The sequence below is a fragment of the Rhinatrema bivittatum genome, chromosome 12 (assembly GCF_901001135.1).
Source record: "Rhinatrema bivittatum chromosome 12, aRhiBiv1.1, whole genome shotgun sequence".
NCBI lineage: Eukaryota > Metazoa > Chordata > Amphibia > Gymnophiona > Rhinatrematidae > Rhinatrema > Rhinatrema bivittatum.
In genome coordinates this window covers 54,633,084-54,655,594 of record NC_042626.1, presented here as the reverse complement: position 1 = coordinate 54,655,594, position 22,511 = coordinate 54,633,084, and the positions used below count along the sequence as shown (strand labels likewise).

The 22,511-nt window shown below is 46.0% G+C and overlaps 1 protein-coding gene across 1 annotated transcript in view; it reads left to right on the top strand.

Moving 5' to 3' along the window:
• MPP3 (membrane palmitoylated protein 3) overlaps positions 1–22,511 on the top strand; it is a 174,850-nt gene that overhangs the window by 49,830 nt on the left and 102,509 nt on the right. The window contains exons 8-12 of the mRNA XM_029572237.1: positions 4,334–4,415; positions 5,698–5,783; positions 7,643–7,717; positions 13,500–13,696; positions 14,333–14,487. Coding sequence (XP_029428097.1) covers positions 4,334–4,415; positions 5,698–5,783; positions 7,643–7,717; positions 13,500–13,696; positions 14,333–14,487 — 595 coding nt within the window. The remainder of the gene's footprint in view (positions 1–4,333; positions 4,416–5,697; positions 5,784–7,642; positions 7,718–13,499; positions 13,697–14,332; positions 14,488–22,511) is intronic.

Genomic DNA, 22,511 nt, shown 5'->3' with positions numbered 1-22,511 from the left:
GAAAAATCCCATTTTGGTTTCTTTGTGTAAAGCCTCTTGTTTTTTCCCTGTTATGAAGGCCATTCAAGAATTGATTGATCTCAAATGGGACGCCCCCGAGGCAAATTTCAAAGGGGGTGGACCTTGGAAGACCTGTACCCTCTGGATCCAGTGGTGACAGAGCTTCTGCGTTTTCCGAAAGTGGATGAGCTTGTCTGTGCCATCTCTAAACAGACTATCCCCATGGCGGGAGGAGCGGCCTTGAAAGATGTGCCTGACAGGAGGATTGAGGCCATCCTTAAGCAAGCATTTGAAGCAGTGGCAATGACAATACAGATAGCTTCTTCTTGTTCCCTGGTGACTTGCTCTTGTTTGCTTCTCTCTCAGGAGGTTGACTCTGGTGTGAGTTCCAGGGCAATTATGGAACCCATCGCCACCTTTTTAGCAGATGCAGGCTGCGATTTGGTCAGCACCTCTGCCAGAGGAATGGCTTCAGTAATAGCGGCTAGGCGTCAGTTATGGCTGAGAAATTGGTTGGCCGATGCAACCTCCAAAGCTAATCTTTCGAAATTGCCCTTTAAAGGCTCGCTCTTGTTTGGGAGCAAGTTGGAGAAACTGGCCAGTAGGTGGGGCAAATCCTCAGTTCCTCGGTTGCCGGAGGATAACTCGGGATATGCTCTGGAGTTTCACAGTATTCCTTGGAACGTATTTGTGGTGTCTCCTTTCCACTCCCCACAGAAGAAACAGGCAGTGGAGTGTACACTTGTCAGGGCTCCTCAATCTGAAAGCTGTGGTTCCAGTACCCACGTCTCTCAAGAAAATATGGGTCGATATTCCATTTATTTCGTTGTGCCCAAGAAGGAGGGCTCCTTTCGTTCCATCCTGGATCTCAAAGGGATCAACCATCATTTGCGGGTTACTCATTTTCGCATGGAAACTTTATGCTCAATGATAATGGCCATGCAGTCAATTTCTGACCTCCTTGGATCTGTCTGAGGCGTACCTCTATAATCCCATCCGATTGGAGCATCGTTTTCTGTGTTTTGCAATGTTGGGGTGTCATTATCGGTTTCGGGTGCTGCCTTTTGGTCTGGCCACCGCTCCCAGAAGATTATGGCAGTGGTGGCAGCAGAGTTGAGAAAGTATGGGATCCTGGTACACCCATATTTGGACGACTGACTGATTTGGACCAAGTCTTTGGATGAGAGCAGCCTGGTGACCCGCAAGATGATCTCCCTGTTGCAGGAACTCGGTAAGGTGGTGAACCTAGCCAAGAGCAATTTTCAGCCATCTCAGTCGTTGGAATATCTGGGTGTTTGGTTGACACACAGTATGGCATAGTTTTCCTGCCAGAAGCTCATATTCAGAAGTTGATGACACAGGTGCGTCTCTTGATGATTGCTATACGACAGTATGTTCCTATCTGCAGGTACTCTTTTTGATGGCGGCAACCCTGGACATGGTGCTGTGGGTGAGAGCATATATGCGTCCTCTTTAGCGCTGTCTGCTGTCTCATTGGAACCCACATTCTCAGGACTATTCGATTTGGTTCCATCTGCTGATGGAAGTCTGCTCTCACCTCCAGTGGTGGTTGCAAGCGGACCATTTGAGAAATGGAACCTTCCTGACATCGTTGGACTAGTTGGTACTCATGACAGATATGAGCCTCTAGGGTTGGGGAGCTCACTGTCAGGAACTAACAGCACAAGGGTGCTGGAATACAGAAGAGTCTCTTTCGAACATCAATCGGCTGGAAGTTCGGGCAGTCCGGTTGGCGTGCTTGCAGTTCAGCGGCAAGCTGCAGGGTGGAGCAATTTGAGTAATGTCAGATAATGCAATGACAGTGGCTTACATCAGTCGGCAGTGAGGAAGCAAGAGCCAGCAAGTGTCTCAGGAAATAGAACAACTTATGACATGGGCGGAAGTGCATCTTCAGGAGATCTCAGCCTCACATGTTGCAGGAAAAGACCAATGTAAGAGCAGACTTTCTCAGCAGGGAGAGTCTGGACCCAGGAGAATGGGTATTGTCGGATGAGGCTGATAATGGATTGCTGGGGCCTTCTGTTCTAGACCTGTTGGTGACTTCTCTCATTGCAAAGGTTCCTTAATTCTTCAGTCGCAAGAAAGATCTGAAGTCCTTGGGTATCGATGCTATCATGCAGGTCTGACTGGCGGACAAGCTGCTGATGCTTTTCCCTTGTGGCCCATGTTGGGCAGAATAGTTCAGAGGGTCGAAGGTCACAAGGAGATGATGGTGCTTTTGGTGACACCGGATTGGCCCAGGAGATCAAGGTATGCAGATCTGCAAAGGCTTCTGGTAGACTCCCCCTCCACCTTCTGGCGCACAGGAATCTGTTGCAGCAGGGACCTGTTCTTCACAAAGATCTGACTTGGCTTTGTCTTATGGTATGGCCCTTCAGAGGACTCACTTGCTGAAGCGTGGATATTCTACTGCGGTGATTGCCACCTTGATACAAGCATGAAAGCTCTTCACTTCCTTAGCCTATGTGTGGGTTTGGTGAGTGTTTGAGGCTTGGTGTAAGATCAAGGAGTGCTTCCTTGTTCAGTTAAGATCCCACTTATTTTTGGAATTTTTGCAGGATGGGTTGAATAAAGGTTTGGCCCTTAGTTCCTTGAAGGTACAGGTAGCGGCTCTTGCCTGTTTCAGGGGCCAGGTGAATGGTGAATCCTTATCGGCTCATCCAGATGAGGCCTGTTTCTTGCGGTTACCGGTAACCTTATGGAGGCTGGTCCTATGTTTCGACCATTGTGTAGCCTTATTTTGTAGTTACTGATCTTGAAAGTGGTATTTCTGGTAGCAATATGTTCTGTGCATCAAATTTCTGAGCTGCAGACCTTGTATTGCTGGGAGCTATTCCTTCGGGTGACCCCAGGGGCAATACAGCTGCATTCTGTTCCTTCTTTTTTTGCCTAAAGGGGTCTCAGATTTTCACTTGAATCAAATCATTTCCCTGCCGTCCCTGGATAGGGAAAGAGATGCGGAGGAATATCGCCTGTTGCATCCTTTGGATGTCAAGAGATATGTCATGAGATATCTGGCGGTTTCTAAACCTTTCCGAAAGACAGATCGCCTGTTTGTCCTTCACAGTGGAGGTTAACAGGGCGAGCTGGCTTCGTGGGCCACAATAGCTCACTGGATTAAGGAGGTAGTCATGACCGCATATGTAGCCACTGAAAAATCATTGCCTACTCAGGTTATGGCTCATTCCACTAGGGCTCAGGCAGTGTCATGGACATGTCGACATTTGCCAAGCTGCGATGTGGTCTTCCTTACACACCTTTTCCGGGTATTATTGTCTGGATGTCAGGCATGGGAGGATGCAGCCTTTGCACGTGTGGTGTTGACTGTACTGTGGGCAGCCTCCCACCCTATTCGGGAGTAACTTGGGTACATCCCACTGGTCCTGAATCTATCTATCCACATGCTAGGAAATGAGAAATTACTACTTGCCTGATAATTTCCTTTTCCTTAAGGTGGATATATGGATTCAGCTTCCTGCCCTTGGCTGCTGAATGATTGTGTAATAGTCCTCCTGTGGGCTACATATTTTAGGGAATTACTGGTGTTCAGTCCCTAGCTTAGTATGCATACGTTCTTGTCTCAGTTCAGTGTTTCTTGTTGGTTGAGTACAGAAGTGGTTGTCTGTTTTTATTAAAGTTTTTTGCTAGTCTATGCACAGTTGCTTTTGAAGAGAATATTGGCAGGTTGATGTCACGGCAGGACTATGTATAATGTGATGTCAGTTGCTCTGTCTCCATCTGCTGGTAGAGGTGCATGGCCCCCTGATCCTGAATCCATCTATCCATCTTAAGGAAAAGGAAATTATGAGGTAAGTAGTAATTTCTCATTTTGTCAGGAATTCTTTTCTCTCCTCACTCCCTGCAACCCCCCACCCCAAAAAAAGCCCAACAAAAAAACAATGGAAAGATGCATATGTCCGATTGGGAATAGAAACAATGGGAATACTTCTTTACCGGTAAGTTAGTGGATGCCTGACACAGAGGGACATGGTAAGGGTGGGGCATGGAGATGCCCAGAAATGGACTGGACAGGGGTAACTTAGGCAGGCCAAGAGACTCTTCTGTACCAGCAACTGCTGCGTTACTGTGAGATTTCGATAACATCATCCAGAAAGTAAGGAAGGGAAGATCACTGTTTGCAAGGCAGTACAGGACCTGCAGCACGGAAATGGTATCAAGAAACTGGATTCCTTCCACTGATTATATGCATACCCCCCCCCCCCCCCAGCCTCTGAACCCTGACAATCTTGTCAGGGAGGTCTCTCTCATCGAGAGAGTCTTGATGGTTTCCATTTCCATATGTGTTTTCTAGGGCGCTACAATAAGGCGGGACGAACATACAGGTGCTGTGACAGTGGCCAGGATTATGCGTGGCGGCGCTGCAGACCGTAGCGGTAAGCGTGCCCCCCCTCCTCTCTTCCTCTTCCCCCCACCACTCCAGTGCAGCACCTTTTATTATAGCTCTGCTGACAGTGTATGCATGACTTGTCACTTGTTGGGGGAAGGTCAGGAGAGGGCTACAGCGTGGATGGTGCAGGTTTGCCGGGTCTCACCAGGCTGATGGAGGTGGTGCCATCTTGAAGGAGGATGAGGAACACTGCAATCCTTAGCTATAGTAGCGCAGCTTGGTTAGAAGAAGATGCCTTTGTGGAGCTGCCCACACTCGGGTCTGTTGTACCTGTGGCGGCCCAGAGAAAGGCAGGGAATCCTGCAGGGACCCATTAGTCACAAGGACACAGGTCAAAATCTCCATGTCAGAGTAGGGACCAGTTAGGCTTTGAGTTGATCACAGTTTAGAAGATTTTTATTCCAAAATCCTTCAACAAATATGATGGGGGAAAGGCAAAACTCTTGTTCGGCTTATTTCAATGTCCAAAAATGAAAAAACATGAAAAATCTTTTTTAGGTTTGCAGATGTTGTTTTATAAGAGCCCGCATAGTGGTAGAGTGTGTATGTGCATTGTACAAGATTTGCAGTCTGAGTGAGCATCGTACCCACAGATATATTGGTAAAGCATGTGCACAGATTACCCCATACAAAATTACATCTGCTCCAAGTAGGGCATAACTTGTACAGGGTAATTTAAGCCTAAATGTTTTAAAATTAAATAGTATATGTGTAAGTCACAACTCCACCCCCAACTCTGCATCCCCTTTCCTATAATACCTCTTCTCAGGGCATGTAAAAGTCCATACGAAACCAGGATATGTGCTTACTGTTACCAGTGAAGAAACGGGATGGGGTAGGGGTATGGGAGAATAGGGGATGAGGCGAGGGTTGGGAAAGTGGAGGAATGGGGGAAGGGGTGGGTGCGCAGGGAAATTGGACGGGGAGGGTGAAGGTTGAGAGAGTGTAGGAATAGGAGAATGTGGTGAAGAATAATGGAGATGGGATCGAGGGTTGAGGGCAAGGAGGGATGATGTGGAGGAATGGGATTAGGGATGGAAGCGAAGGGTGGGTGTGTGGAGGAACAGAGGGATGGAGTTGAGGGGTCAGAATGTGGAGAAACCTGGCCTGATGGTGAGGGGATATAAGTGACAGGTGAGGGCGTGGAGGAATAGTGGATGATGACGAGGAGTGGGAGCATCAGGGGATGTGGGTGAGTGGTGGGAGCACAAAGGATATTCTCTAGGCGCAGACTGTAACCCTCTTTCTTCTTCCCTCATTCTGTTCAGGTCTCGTACACGTTGGAGATGAGTTACGAGAAGTGAATGGTGTGGCGGTGCTTCATAAACGGCCGGACGAAATTAGTCAGATTTTGGTCTGTATATTGATTTTTCAGATAATTGGCTGTTGAAATGAGAGAGGGGGTGTGATTATTATTATTATTTGTTGGGTTTAGACTGTGTCTCAGACTAGGACAGAAAGATGGCAGTGAGAGCGCAGCATGTTCTTGACTAGGGTGAAGCTGGACATGATGCATGGTGTCATGGTGGAAAGGGAAGATGAATGGAGGGCGGTGAAAGCTGTTTAAACATCAGGCTAGGGCGTGCCGAAGGTCATACTGTGAACAAAAGATGGCAGTCGGATTTGAATCTGGCACTGTCAGATTTTTACCCTCCACACCACCAAATTATACTGCCAGAGCAGTTTATTAAAATAAACATTAATTGGAAGACTTTAAAAGGCTGGGGGTGCACCCATAAACGCGCATATCTCGCCGCACGTAAAGATACGCACTATTTTATAATGTATACGCGTAAGTTTTAAAATACTCCATGCAGAGAGAGAGAGAGAGAGACACTTTATAAGGCTCAGCCTGACATTCAAAATATGGAACATTGTAAGGAGGGGCACATTGATTTGGGGTGAGTTTTCGGGAGGTGAGTTTTCGGGGGGTGTTACAGAAACATTCAGAGGTATCCATTGTAAAATTGACATCATTAAAGAATTTTAGACCTTATAAGCGATGAAAATTCTAACAAGAGGAGTTGATTTGTACACTGTAGTCTCTGCTAGCTGCAGTGTACAAATCAACTCCTTTTCATCATTTATAAGGTCTAAAATTCTTTAATGATGCCAATTTTACAAGGAATACCTCTGAATGTTTCTGTAACACCACCTCCCAAACCCCATTTCACCTCTCAAAAACTCACCCCAAAACAAAGAGCCCCTCCTACAATGCTCCATATATTGAGGGGCAGGCAGAGCCTTATAAAGAGTCTCTCTCTCTCCACCCGCCTGCTGAGGAGCTGTAGCAAAGTTACGTGCGTAACATATGTGTACTGGCTGAGGAAAATGAGGGGTTATGTGTGTCAGTGCTGGAACTCCCATGCCCTGGCGCATGTACCTTCCCGGTTATTTAAAATTCACGTAGCTCCTGCGCGGTCCATCTACATGCAAGCATGTGTGGCCATTTTTGCAGGTGCAAGGCTTTTAAAGTCTACCTCTAAGACTCTTTTACTACAGGGAGGGTAATTTTATAACAGCCTGCATTTCTGCATGTACATTTACGCCCATACTTTCAAGAATCATAAGTACACGCAAATGCTTTTTCCCTGCCTCGATTCTGCTCTCCTCCCCCTCCCGAACGCCGCTTGCTAGCAAGGGGAAAAATACACAAGAAATGGGCAGCCTCCTAATTGATTTATGCATGTCAGTCACCTTGAAAATGAGACCCAAGATGTGTTTGATTTTGTTAAGTTTGAAGCTTGTGTGCACCCCTGTGGGAGCTTAAGACTTACTTCCCACCGCCCTTACACAGTGAGGCAAGCAATTTTAAAGCAAGCAAAAGGTTTTTTGCCATATATCCAGGTGTAGAATTCTGGCCCAGATGAAGGCGCCATAACGCTTTTGTATGTCCTGGGGGGAAGAAACATAAAATGATTTGAAACTTGTAGCATATCCCTGGATAATCGGCCTGGGCTTATTACATGAATTACCAGTGAGACAAAAAGTATATTTGCCTGAATCTTTTTCTGATATTCATGCAAAGTGTTTGCCTGCGTTACATAATTAACTATGTTGGAGACATGCTCAAGAGCAAAACTAGTTTAAGTAATAAAAAGACTTGATTTGCTTACACAGGGTGCTTTTTCATAAGCTGCCAAAGGGAGGTGAGTGTGGCAGGCTAGTGGGGTTTTTTTGTTTGTTTTTCTCTTTGTTTCTCCTATTTTCCAGGCTCAGTCTCAGGGTTCCATCACTTTAAAGATCATCCCAGCCATCAAAGAGGAGGATCACCTGCAGGAGAGCAAGGTAAGGGGAGAATCGAAAAATGCATCTCCAGGATAGGCTTCTCATCCCATCTCATTGAGGTGCTGTGGTGATTCTCCATGGTTTTCAGATATGTGGTGCCCGCCCCCCCCCCCCCCCCCAAAGAATAACCCAAAACCCTTCTAAAACCGGCTCACAAAATAATGCCTCATATTTATTTATTTTCTCACATTTAATCTCTTATCTTGCATCCGAGGAGCTTTAAGGGGAGTTGCCTGCAAATCATAAAAGCATAACTTAAACCAAATAATGAATCTTGGAGAGCGAGACCATCAGGGTGGTGAAACGGAAGAGTTATTTTTTGAAAAGGATTTTGGTGTTACCTTTGTATATTTTAGTAATGCCTCATAGCTTGTACTTTTTTGAGTTAACAGAATAAATGGTGCAGTTGGGCAGTCCAGTGGCAGCATGCAGCATTTGATTCCCAAGTCCAGTTACTTCTTGGACCTTCCAGGGCTGGGGTTGTTAAGGAGGCAGCTCTCACAGCCGCCAGACGTGGGGGTGCATGCATACTGTGTTACTGTCACTGCAGAAGTTGGGTGATGGAATATAAAAGCAAAAGCAAGGGGGTGCTGAGGTCAGGCACCAGCACGGCAGAACAGTGCACTGTCACATAGAGGGGCCTGGATTTGATTTCAAGGCTGGGTCTCCTGTTTCTGATGCCGGCCGGGCCTGAGGATGCTACGGAAGCAGCATTCGCAGCCCCTGGAAGTGGGTGGGAGGGAGGTGGAAGCCCCAATCATCCCTTAATGGTAGTGCTTAATGATTGGACTCTATGTACATGTGTACTGGGTTTTGGGATGAGATGAGGTTGTTGCCCATGGGCAAGGAGAGCAATGCTGCAACAACTGTGCTAAGTAGACAGTTTTACAATAGAGGAAATCCCCTTTCCCTTGATAGTTGCATGTGAAGGCTCCTGGAACCGTAGCCCAAGAGAGAGTCCAGTTGTAACTGAGCTGGAAACCTGAAGGAGCAGGAGGAAATGGCCAGCCCTAAAAAAAAAAAAAAATGAAGGGGGGTGCCGGAGGGGGCGAGAGAAAATTCTAGAACTGAAAGAATCAGTGAAGGCGGTACTCTTGGGCATGGAGAGAGAAGGAAGACTGTCGTCACTGCTAGAGCGTGGCATCTGCCAGCCAATGAGGGACACGAAGGGTGCACAGTCCAGAGCATGAAACTGATCCCCCATCCCCACCCCCTGCATCTTCTAAACCTTGCAGCGTTAAGTAATTGAAAAACATAAAATGTTGCCAAAGCATTCAGCCACATTTTAAGCTGCAAGTAAAGGCATCAATTACAAAACAGCTGCAGCAAACCTTGTGCATCTGCTGCAGAAAGATGCCAAATCACTCTAACAGTTTTTTGTACCATAATAGCAAAGACTCTTGGTTTTCTTTTTATGCATTGCTCTTGATTGTGATATAAAATAACATGAAAACACTGATATGTATGTGTTATAGTCTGTAAACTATGTTTCAGAAATTAATTTGGCTTGAGAGATGTAAACACTGAACTCAATAGTACCCTACTTACCCGGATCATTCCAGACTCTGGAGTTTATGCATCCATGCCAGCAGATGGAGAGAGAGGAAGTTTAACTGACACTGCTTGATAAGCACACCTGCAGTTCCCCAGTATTTCTCTGTCTCCAGCAAATGGTGGCTGGTGCATTTACCTGCAGTTTCTGGTGATTTTTCGGTCCTTTTTTCTTTTTCTCTTTCCGTTTCTTTTTCTGAAGAGCATTTCTCTCAGGGGTCGGGTTCCCTGGGGGGAACCCTTCTCTGTTTAGTTGAGGTGGACAAGCTGGAGGTTGGTGACCTTTTTGTACACTCTCTCCGGCTCCCATCCGTGAGGTGCAAATCTGGTGGTCCAGATCCCTCCCTTCACGAGGCCACCTAGGTGGCTTTTCAGCTCGGGGCAGCTGCTTTTTGTTTTTAGGGCTCTCCTAGCTTTCAGGCTGAACTGAAGCTGGACAGCTCCCCTTGGCCTTAGGAGAGCAGAGGCCCTGTTATTTTTGTAAAGTTTAAAAAAAAACCAGTTTCAGCAGGAAGCAGCTGCAGCAGGGCGGTAAGTCTCTCCCGGGCTCTATGGGCGACATTTTCGTTATCAGGGCGGTGTGTTTAGGCCGACGGTCTCGCTGGGCTCTATAGGTAACCGCATGCTATGGTTCACGGTTGGATCTGCTGCGCGTGTGGCGCGGTTCCTGCCCGTCTCAGCAGTGTCTCTGTCTCTCTCTCTCTCTCTCTCTCTGCTTGGTGTGTGTTTTGGGTGGTGAGGGGCCTTCTCTTTCCCCTCCCTCCCCGTGAAATGCTGGCTCGTCAGGCCTCCTTCCGCCGCCCATATGGTTGCTGTAAGGAACGGGGTTTCCCGCGTCGGGCCTTCGGCCTTGGCCAGCGCGGGAATGACAGCTGCGCTTTTGGGGGGGCTGGAGGACTCCCCCCCCCCCCCCCCCCCCCCGGCTTTCCCCAGTGCACCCAGGCCCCGTGGAGGGGCAGGGTAGCCTGGATGATGCGCTGCTGGTGGATTTAGCTCAGTCGGGGGGCGCTGGGCTTATGGGGGTCTGCTTCCTGCGGTTTCTCCCTGGAATTTATTTTACTGCTCCACCACACTTTTTTGGCACAACAGGAAGGGTCAGACCTTCAGCTGTGGGGAATGGCCCCTCCTCCCTCCCTCCCTCCCCAGCTGTCAAGGCGGATGGGTCTGGCTCTGTTCGGTCACGAGGTATTTTGGTCCTCAGGGTGCAGCATTTACTGGGGCCACCGCGGTTGGACAGGGGGTTCCGGGGGGCCCTCTGAGACTCCTGGGGATACAAGGCTCCCCTTGGAGGGGGGTTCTGGCCCCGAACCCCCCCCAAATGTTTTAAATTACCTGGGGTCCAGTGGGGGGGTCCCGGTGTGATCTTCCACTCTCGGGCCACGGCTGCGTTAATAGAAATTTTGGTTCCTGTCCCCCGACGTCACGAACGCAGGAGATCGCTCCCGGACCCCTGCTGGACCCCCAGGGACTTTTGGCCAGCTTGGGTGGGCCTCCTGATCCCCACAAGACGTGCCAAAAGTCCAGCGGGGGTCCGGGAGCGACCTCCCTGCACTTGGGCCGTATTGCCGGCGCCATTTTGCAATACGGCCCGAGTGCAGGGAGGTCGCTCCCGGACCCCCGCTGGACTTTTGGCACGTCTTGTGGGGATCAGGAGGCCCACCCAAGCTGGCCAAAAGTCCCTGGGGGTCCAGCGGGGGTCCGGGAGCGATCTCCTGCGCTCGTGACGTCGGGGGACAGGAACCAAAATGGCGCCGGCGCTACCGTTGACAGGGCAAAGGTAGCGCCGGCGCCATTTCTATTAACGCAGCCGTGGCCCGAGAGTGGAAGATCACACCGGGACCCCCCCCACTGGACCCCAGGTAATTTAAAACATTTTGGGGGGGTTCGGGAGGGTGGGGGATTTATTTTAAAGGGTTGGGGTGGGTTTTAGGGTTGTTTTAGTGTGCCGGTTTTCCCGCTCTCCCCCGACTTACGATTTAAACGATTTAAAAAACAAAACAAAACCGCGACGATCAGATTCCCTCCCCCCCCCAGCCAAAATCGATCGTTAAGACGATCGATCACACGATTCACATCTCTATTAAGCAGTGTCAGTTAAACTTTTCTCTGTCTCCATCTGCTGGTACAGTTGCATAAACCCAGGAGTCTGGAATGATCCGTGGTACTACAGGAATGAAAATTAGCAGGTAAGAACCAATTTTTCTTTATGGAACATCTTTCTCTGTAGATGCCAAATAAGAGAAACCACTTTCTAAAATCCCCTTTCCTGTTCGGCTGAATTCATAGCATACATGCTCCTGCCAGCTATCCAAGCTCATGTGTTCCCTACGAGTTGCATGAAGAATTTTTTTTGTTATTATATATATAATGCCTTTTCATGGCAATACAAACCCACATGTGGGTTTGTATTGCCATGAAAAGATTTCAGGAACAAAGAGAGAAATAATATCATTAGAACAGCCTTTCTCGTTAAAGCAAACAGGAATAATTGTTCCTTAAGACTAGTTTGGAAATGAGCATGGGGAGTTCTGCACCAGTGAAACTGTGGTTTTCAGTGTGGGCTTCCCCTCCCTTTCTTCAATTAGGAACGGTTTTTCAGCTGGAAAGCTGCATTTGCCAGGAATCATTTAGAAGAACTTCTTTTTTTTTTTTTTTAAGCAAATTTCAAAATTAAATTTCGATTTCTCTCACTGGTTGGAGGAGCTTTCCAGACTATGGTGCTGCAAAGCTGTTGCAGTTGTGATGGTAGACTATGTGTGTGTGTGTGTGTGTCTGTGTGCCCTTGCCTCCTGATACTGATAGGCTGGTCATACTGCCCAGGTTACATGGCTCAATAAAGCCTCTAGATGTATAGGTCATTCTTGGCTGGGGTTGGGGAGTTGGTTTCTCTTGGATATTGTATATGTTTTGAGTTTAAGTTTCTGGCAGTAAGGCACAAGGGCACATAAGGTTATTTCAGGAATGTACTGGATGGGTAATTGGGCAAAGCTTAGAACATTACCCTATCTTGCAGATTAGCCTTATTTTAGTAGCGATCCTCCAGGAAAAATACAGTAACATCAATACCTAGTAATGGGAAGCAGTATGGAAGTTTAAAAGAAGCTGCACAGTTGGCTACTCCCAAACAAAATATAAAAAAAAAAAAAATCAAAGCCGGTATGATTCTGTGCCCTGGCTCACAGGGGGTCTGTATGGAAGGCATTGGTGACTGTTTTAGGTCACTAAAGGCACTCTGCCTCCCCCATGTGTGCCCACACAGAAATCCAGGCTGCTGTTTTCTCAGGCCTGTCCGGATTTCAGGATAGCCACACTGAATATGCATGAGAGAGGATTTATTTGTATTTAAATCTGTCTCATATCCCGAAAACCAGACTGGTTAGGGGGTACTCCAAAACCGGCTTGAGAGACACCACAAATCTTATGCACAGCAGCATTTATCAACCTGTTTCCTCAATGACTATTGTTGACTTTTTTTTACTGACCAAATATGAATGCGATTCTGTGAGACTTAGTGCCAGAGTGGACCATTGAGAAACGCAGTTTGGGTGCTGTTAGTTCAAGGAACTTCTCCCCATTTTTTTGTAGATATGGGATTTAAAAAGAAAAAGTGGAATGTGTTTGGCATTCTTAAAAACAATCCAGGCAAACATACTCACTGGAGAAATGACTTTCAAAATATGTGTTAACGACCCAGGTGTTTCTGAAACCTGAGGACTGCTGCTTAAGTGGGAAGCCAAAATGAAAAATCCTATAGGGATAGGAGACAAAGTATGACTGTAAAGTGTGTGTATGTTGGGGGGGGGGGAGGATCATGATTTTGTATGTGTGTTTTGAGGAGGGGGGAGGGTTGTTACCTCTAAGATGGATCCAGAATTGCTCAAGCAGATCTGAGATCTCTTGTACCAGCAGCATGGGGAGGGGAATTGGGAAGGAGGGGTTCTAGTTGTGGGTTTGCTGTTGATGTCATTGTGTGTAGAGCGCAGTGTTTCTGTCAGGGGTGTACAGCTCCTTCGTGAAATTAGATGATATGATTGTAAGTAAATGGAAAAGGGTTCTTCTTGTATTTTATTTTAATTTAGTCAAGTACAGATCATGAGTATGTACAATTTGGTCAGAGCATGTTCATCACTTTTCAATAAAGCGTCTTTAAACCGCTCCCCCCCCCCCCCAACAAAACAAAATAAAACAAAAAACGATGCAAACCCACCACCGACCATTGTCTTTCCTTAAGGTGTACATGAGGGCTCTGTTCGACTATGACCCCACAGAGGACAGAGCCATCCCTTGCCAGGAGGCGGGGCTGCCCTTCAGGAGAGGACGTGTGCTGGAGGTCGTGAGCCAGGATGACGCCACGTGGTGGCAGGCGAAGCGTATAGGGGACACCAACCTCAGGGCGGGACTCATCCCGTCAAAACAGTTCCAGGAGAGGTAAGCGCCAACTGCAGGTGTGCTTTTTATCTGTCAAAGGGGTGGGGAGGATGGGGTGAACAGCCCAAAAGAGGGAACAAGACCAGGATGAGTGAGGGGGAGAGGATGCGCTTTCTTTAGGACGAGGCGGTTTATCTGATTTGTAAATCCGCACTTTAGAGCTATTTATGGATTAATGGGAACCGTGATTACCAGCTTTCAGATATAATTCAGCCCCCTCCAAGGAAAGGTCCACAGGAAACAAAAGTGGAGGCAAGCTTCTTCCCAAACCACTGTCCTGTTCTTGGCACTTTCAAACAGTCCCACAGAGGTTTTTGTTCGAACCATCATTTTGTGTCAGATTTCATTTCCCCCTCCTGGAAGTTCTAGGAAACCAAATTCTTTGGGTGAAGCTCTGTATCATTTCAACATTGTGCAAACTGGCCGATTCTCCGGCTTTCAGCATGGTTGTGCTGGTGGTGAGGGGAGATGTCCTACATTTCAGTTGAGTGGTGAGTCTGGGCCTATATAGTTCAGGTTTTAAGAAAAGAACCTTTGGTTTACTTCATGGATTAAAACTGGATGCTGTGTCACTACGTGACATCTCAGATTTTAATAATCCATTACATTTTTTTTTTTTTTTTTTTACATTTTTAGGCGGCTAGCATACAGAAGGACATTGGGCATGCTACAGAATCCCAGACCTACCCAGACTACCCTGTGTAAGTCACTTGATGTCACTCAGTCAAGATCGCAAACTCTGCAGATAAAGACACAGAAAAGACTTTCATCCTTTTTGAAATCTTCCTGCAGTTGAGAAAATGTCTTTAAAAAACAAATTCAAGGGGGGGGTCACATGATGAGCTGCAAGTGAATGGACGTGCCCTGCTTGAGCTCCTAGGCCCCTAATTCTTTATTCTTTAACATCCGTGTCAAAAATCGTCTACTCGTCACTTATACGATGTCTTTAGATGTGCCTTCTAAATATTTGCCAGCAATGTGCGCTGATCAGCCATCGAAAAATCTGGAAAAAAAGTGGCCGCTGGAGGAGGGGATGAAGCTGAGGAGCGTGCGATGGAGGAGGAATGGCTGGCCCTGGACTCTCCCTTTGATGCTAATATGCAGCTGAAACAGCTGTTTGAGGCTTTCTCGGCACAGCTTACCTTTACAATCATCGTAGAGAAGATTGCTGATTTGGTCATGACTGTGCAGGATAACTCACTCGGATTGAGGGCCTTAAGATGCGAATGAGGGAGGTCGAGATGTCCGCCACTGAGGCTAACAGGAAGGTTGAGAAGTTTGATAAACGGCTCGTGGTGGCTTTGGAAAAACTTGAGGATCTTGAAAATCGTGGATGCCACCGAAATATCCAGCTGGTTGGATTTCCGGATGGTGAGGAGGGATCTAATCCAGTCGCGTTTTTTGACCGATGGATTCCTGAAACTTTGGGCCTTGGAGGTAAAGGGAGGCCGGATTAAAATTGAACGAGTGCATCAGGCGCTCACTCCCCCCTCGGTGCCAGGCAGCTGCCCGCACATACACAATCATCATGCAAATGCATCGATTTCCCGACAAGATCCATGAATTTGGCGATGTTCATTTTAAAGTTAGGAAAGTAATATTCTTTCAGGACTTTGCTGCTGCCACGCAGAAATGGCGGGCAGAGTACAGCCCTGTCAAGAAGGAGCTGCAAAAACATGGGATGGCCTATGCGCTGCTTTACACGGCGCATCTTAGTAATAATCAAACAAGGATTTTTGACTCTCTTACGGAGGTTTGCCGCTATTTGAAGCCGGCGGGGGAAGCTGGACCGGTGGGGAAGCAGTGGTTGGCTTCATCTCAGTGAGATATTTGACTTTTGTCTATTTCTCTGCTTGTTCATTGCTTTTCCCATAGTGTCCCTGTTTTTGCTCTCACTTTTTTTGCATTTTTTGATATTTTTTCCTGAGAGACTGTAATCTTTCCGTTGTGTTTGGCTGCCTGGGGGTCTGGGCAGCTCTTGGGGGTGGTTGCAGTCTGGGCAGCGGCCTGGGAAGCTCTTGGGGGTGATTGGATTTTCAGAAAGCATTTGACAAAGTCCCTCATGAGAGGCTTCTAAGAAAACTAAAAAGTCATTGGATAGGCGGCAATGTCCTTTTGTGGATTACAAACTGGTTAAAAGACAGGAAACAGAGAGTAGGATTAAATGGTCAATTTTCTCAGTGGAAAAGGGTAAACAGTGGAGTGCCTTAGGGATCTCTACTTGGACCAGTGCTTTTCAATATAAATATAAATGATCTGGAAAGGAATACGACGAGTGAGGTTATCAAATTTGCGGATGATACAAAATTATTCAGAATAGTTAAATCACAAGCGGATTATGATACATTACAGGAGGATCTTGTGAGACTGGAAGATTGGGCATCCAAATGGCAGATGAAATTTAATGTGGACAAGTGCAAGCTGTTGCATATAGGGAAAAATAACCCTTGCTGTAGTTACACGATGTTAGGTTCCATATTAGGAGCTACCACCCAGGAAAGAGATCTAGGCATCTTAGTGGATAATACTTTAAAATTGTCGGCTCAGTGTGCTGCAGCAGTCAAAAAAGCAAACAAAGTTAGGAATTATTAGGAATGGAATGGCTAATAAAACAGAAAATGTCATAATGCCTCTATATCGCTCCATGGTGAGACCGCACCTTGAATTCTGTGTACAATTCTGGTCGTCGCATCTCAAAAAAGATATAGTTGCGATGGAGAAGGTACAGAGAAGGCCAACCAAAATGATAAAGGGGATGGAACAACTCCCCTATGAGGAAAGGCTGAAGAGGTTAGGGCTGTTCAGCTTGGAAAAGAGACGGCTGAGGGGGGATATGATAGAGGTCTTTAAGATCATGAGAGGTCTTGAACGAGTAGATGTGACTCGGTTATTTACACTTTCAAATAATAGAAGGACTAGGGGGCATTCCATGAAGTTAGCAAGTAACACAATTAAGACTAATCGGAGAACATTCTTTTTCACTCAACGCACAATAAAGCTCTGGAATTTGTTGCAGGAGGATGTGGTTAGTGCACTTAGTGTAGCTGGGTTCAAAAAAGGTTTGGATAAATTCTTGGAGGAGAAGTCTATTAATGGCTATTAATCAATTTTACTTAGGGAATAGCCACTGCTATTAATTGCATCAGTAGCATGGGATCTTCTTAGTGTTTGGGTAACTGCCAGGTTCTTGTGGCCTGGTTTGGCCTCTGGAAACAGGATGCTGGGCTTGATGGACCCTTGGTCTGACCCAGCATGGCAATTTCTTATGTTCTTATGTGTTCGGGTTAGTAGAAGCTGGGTGATTTTGATCGGGGTTTGGATTGGGTGGGGATTATATACATTGATATTATTTTGGGTTTCCTTTGTTTATTCTTTGTTAGGATTTAGAGATGATGAGAAATCTCAGGAGGGGGGAGGTGGGATTGCAAGTCTTCAGGGGGCTGGTTGGGGTTTTGCCCTCTCTGATCTTAATGAGTTCTTTTGCTAGTCATACGTGGCCATTGTTGTTTCGTTCATTTATTATCTGATTAGTGGGAACAACGTGCTTCAGCTTCTAGTGACTGCCATGCCTTCTTCCTTTAGGCTCCCATGCTTTTAATATTTTGTTGAGCACAGTGAAGTCGGTTGTGTTTGTCTGCGCATGCTGTAGTTCTGCCCGGGCAGGAGCATTAACAGTGCGTACCCCCGCAATAGCCTTGTGGTTTGTGAAGGGGTTTTCCCTGTTTTTTCAATTTTTACTTGACTGTTCTCTTATGCTAAGGCTTGTGCAGTTCCCGGTCTGGGGGTGGTGGATCATATGGCAGTGCCTCTGCCAGTTTTCTGGGTCTTTGCAACATGTGCCATGCAGGGATATGTTGATCTTTCACTTTCATTCTTTTTTTCAGGTTTTTAACCATGTTTTTTTCCCCTTTTTATGAATGATACTATTGCGCACCTCTTTTCCTGTCCTCATGGGACCTTGGGCTGGGCAGGGGGCTGGGCTGGGGAGGTCGGATGGCCATGGGGGTGGGGGGTTTTGTTGGTCTTGTTTCCTGTTTCCTTGTCCTTGTTAAAGGTGGGATGGGTTGGTGCTGTGTACCACTTCTCTTATAACTCCCGTAGTCATGGGACCTGTATTCTTATTAATAAGAATTTACCTCTGCAGGTTCATCAGTCGTATTCAGACTTAGAGGGACGTTATGTAATTTTGGAGTGTACTTTATATTCTTCTACCTTATTGCTTGTGAGTGTTTATGGCCCAAACATTTATCAGCAGGATTTCTATCGTCTCCTCTCGGAAAAGATTGCCTCTTTTGGGTTCGATAAATTGCTAATCGGAAGAGACTGGAATATCTGTCCTAACCATGCTTCGGATAAGAACATTCAAGGCTATTAGGGGGGCTTCTGGAGGTGGTCTGGATAATGATTTGCTTAACATGTTCTACTTAGGGGATGTCTGGTGGCAACATCATCCGTTAGAATGGGATTATACCTTTTTTTTCGCCTAGGCATGCCACATATAGCTGAATCAACTACTTTGTGTACTCCCAATCTTTTTTCTTGTGTAGTGGACAGTGATATATTACTATCTCTAATCATCATCGAGTCCAAGTTCAACTCCAATTCGCTCCACCGAAGCCCCAAGGTTTTATCTGGAGGCTTAATGCGTCTCTCTTTGGTGACAAAGAATTTCCTACATTAGTGGCTAATGTGGTGGTGGTGGTGGAATTTCTTATTTAATTCTGCAGTAGATTATGAACCTGGCCTTCATTGGGCTTCTTTCAAGGCTTTTTTGTGAGGCAGAATTATAGCTTATGTGAGCCATCTCCAGAAACAACACTGAGTGAAGGCGGTTGAGCTTACTGCCACCATTGCTATGCTGAAGAAGTGGCACAAATTAGGCTGTTCCCCTCACACTTATAAACTGTTAGAGGCTATGAGAAGAGACTTGAAATTGTTGGAGGTTGAGAAGATTGGGCGTACTCTTAAATATTCTAGATTAAAATTCTATGAGCATGGAGACAAGCCGGGTACCTTTCTGGCCAGGCTGGTCAAGCGGTAAACTGGCCAGTCACATATATTATCCTTACGTGACCCTCAGGGCAGGATCATGGTGGATTGGGGGGAAATAAAGAGTGAGTTTGTACAATATTTTTCCAGTCTCTACTCTGCACCTGACCTGCCTTCCGGTGAACATCTTAAAAATTTTTTGCTTGGTCATAATCTGCCAAATTTGCGTGTGGATCAGATTGACAAGTTGGTGGCTCCTTTTTTTCTGCTTGAACTTCAGAGTGCTATCAAGGCTTTGCCATAGGGGAAATGTCCGGGTCCGGATGGTTTCATGTTGGAATTTTATAAGAAGTTTCTCCCAGAGATTACTCCTTTTCTTCTTTCATTGTTTCAAAAAGCGGGTGAACTAGTCACTGCCCTGTATGATATGGCGGACCCTACAATTACTTTAATTCATAAGAAGGGTAAAGAGGATGCTGACTGTGGATTCTATAGGCCCATCTCTTTGCTGAATTCTGATCTGAAGATTCTGGCTAAGATGTTGCAGATGCAGTTAGAGGTAGTTTTACCTGACTTAGTTCATAGTGATCAGGTAGGTTTTGTGAAAGGTAGGGTTTCCACTGCTAATACGAGACTCCTCGTCAGTATTTTGCATATGGCTAAGAAGGGAGGGTAGACCAATGATGGTCATCTCTCTAGATGCTGAAAAAGCTTTTGATAGACTGGGGTGGCCGTTTCTGTTCCAGACTTTAGCAGAGGCTGGTATTCCTGACCGGTTCCTTACTTGGATTAGAGCCATGTATCATCGATTGAGGGCTAGAATATTGATTAACTGATCGTTATTTGCCTTTTTTAATATTACTAGGGGTACGAGACAAGGCTGTCCCTTGTCTCCTTTATGTTTTGATTTAGCCATAGAACTGTTGGCAGCTGCTGTTTGGCAGCATGTTGGCATTCAAGGTATTAAACTTGGTAGGAGGGAACAGAAGTTTTCCCTCTATGCGGACAATGTTTTAATTTGTCTGTCTTCGCCCTGAGCGTCGGGTCCTGTCTTGTTAAGTTTGCCGAGTGTGGGACTCTGTCGGGATATAAAATTAACCTCAATAAGTCTGAGATTTCCTATTGATCAGAAAATGACGATTCTGAATTGTTTTTCAGGCTTTCGAGTTGTACCGGATGACTTTGTATATTTGGGGGTTTACTTTCCCAGGGACCTTCATTGTTTGTAAAAAGAAATGTTGGCGGACCTATTGGGGTTATTAAGAAAAAGATGCAGCTTTGGGGTAAGATGCCCATTTCTTGGGTGGGTAGAATTAACCTGCTCAAGATGAATATTCTTCCCAGTCTGCTTTATCTCTTTCAGCATGTCCCATGTGCGGTTCCTCAAAGGGTTTTCTCTGAATTGCATGGTGCGATGAGTAGGTTTATTTGGAATTATAGGCCAGCCAGGATCCAATTGCATAAGCTTTGGTTGTGTAAGCAGTTTGGTGGGATGGTGCTGCCCAATTTGCACTTATACTATTGGGCTGCTCGGTTGGTATGTCTCCAGGCTTGGATTTGTGGCTTGGATGAGTCGTGGGTGGCACTAGAAAGCGCATAAGCTATGTGCTATGGCTATGCTCCCGTTTTTGCTGTGTGATTCCCCTTTATGACGCAGGGTATGTTGAGATAGTCCCATTCTCGCACACACTTTGCGGATTTAGCATCAGGTGCGTAGATTTCTTAAGGTTGACGATGAGGCTCTGTCTCCAATATCCCCTATATACTGCAACTCGAGGGTCTCTAGTTGCACCTTTTTGCCCGTGTTTAAAGCCTAGCGGCGAATGGGATGGTCACTCTGGCGCAGCTGTGAGGTGATGGGGAGGAGGATGGGTTCACTTCCTTCCAAACTTTAGTAGAGGACTTTGACCTTGACCCATCGTTCCGGGCACAATACTTGCAATTGAGTCAGGCTTTGTCGAGATGCTTTGATCTGGAAAGGCTGTTATGGCGGTTAAATGGCATGGAGGCTTTTCTGGGTTCTGCAGGTGTGCAATGCAAGGGTATAGCTATTGTATATCGTGGCCTTTTGGAGGACAGGTATGGTAGGGTGTCTCCTCCCAGCCTCATTGAGGCCTGGAACGCGGACCTTAACCTTACCTTGGGGAGTGGTGACTGGAAAAATATTTGGATATCTGCACACCGTGTCTCTCTGTGTGCATGGAGGGTTACATTGATGGTAAGATTGCTCCATAGGACTTACCGGACCCTGCTCTTTTATTCAAAAATTTTTCCTGAGTCCAGTAGTGCTTGCTGGAGAGGTTGCGGCAAAATCGGCACCTTTATGCACATGTGGTGGCACTGTCCAAGTGTTAATTACTTCTGTTCTCAGGTTACTCAGGAGGTGGCAGATATTCTGGGGTATGTGGTCTTCATTGGACCTAGTTTGGGGTTGCTGGGTAGATGGGTCCACGCCCCTGACCCTGTTAAACACAGACCGTTGGTTGTGTATATGCTGTTGGTGGCCTGCTTCATGATTGCTACGTTTTGGAAATCTAACCCTTCCTTGGCCTACTGGTGTGCCCAGGTATGAGTCATCGCTGATGTCGAGCAACTGCATTATGATTTGAAAAACGACCGTTTTAAATTTGACCAAGTGTGGGGTCCTTATGTGGAATATAGCAAGACCTAATTGTTAGTGCTACTTGTTTATTGTTAAGTTGTGAACCTTATTGATAGTTGGATAACTGTCTATGATATACTGTGCTTCTTTTTCATTTTTACAAGTTAAGTAACCTGCAACTTGTATGCCTGACAAATCTTGTTAAATAAAAAGTATTAAAAAAAAAAAATTCAAGATGTTAAAGTGTCTGCCGTCTGTCTTTCATGCTGACCCCAGGCGACCAGTCTTGTGAGGCAGGTAGGTGGCAATCCATGTGGGAAGTTGTGGCAACCCCAGTGGCTTTTTGCTCTGCCAGATTCTTTCAGACTTTCGTGTTTGAAGTGACACTCCAGTGAGAAAAGTATCAGAGTTTTTGGAGGGGGACTGGTTCTTTCAGGAGCTGTGACACCTGAGGATTGGAGTGTGCCAGGTTAATGACATCTATGCTCAGAAGAGACATTTTAAGTATTAAAATAATATTTTACTAGCATATATATTTTTTTTAATTATTTTTGTTTTTTAAAGCGGTCGACTGAGCAGACATGGCCTGTAAGTCAGAGTAGCTTTATGTCTGCACCCCAAAATGACTTTCAGCGTTTGAGACCTTCTTTATTTGTTTGTTTGTTTGATTTATATACTGCAAAATTAACAATAACTCTAAAAGTAGTATACATCCAGACATACATAAAATCTATTTATTTAAATAAAAGATAAAACAAAAATAGTAAGACAGGTCTGAGAACTGCCACCCCGCAAACCACTTTATTTTCTATGCATTTCTCATTAAATCATTTTTTTTATCTGGCTTGTTTTATACTTGTTTGGTGGCTCACAGTAATTCATTCCTCCCTACATGCTCCAACAGTGAGACCAAAACTCTTCCACACCTACAGATACCAGATTTACCTCTGTTGAAAGCAGGGACTTGTAGTTCCTGCTTTTCTTACGGAAATCAAAATTACAAGTTCCTGCATGCAGTGGGGTGAGGGATGGGGGGGGGGGGGGGAGTGAGGAGTGAAATCAGGACTGGATCAGTCTGTCCTGAAAAAATGGGAGCCTGTTGGCAAATCTAGAAATCCAAATTTGAACCCCAATTGTAGACCTCTCATCTGCTGGGCTGATCTGGGAGTTGCAAAGTTGTTAAATTGAACAGTTGCAAACCTTATGATGCGTCCACTTTTACTG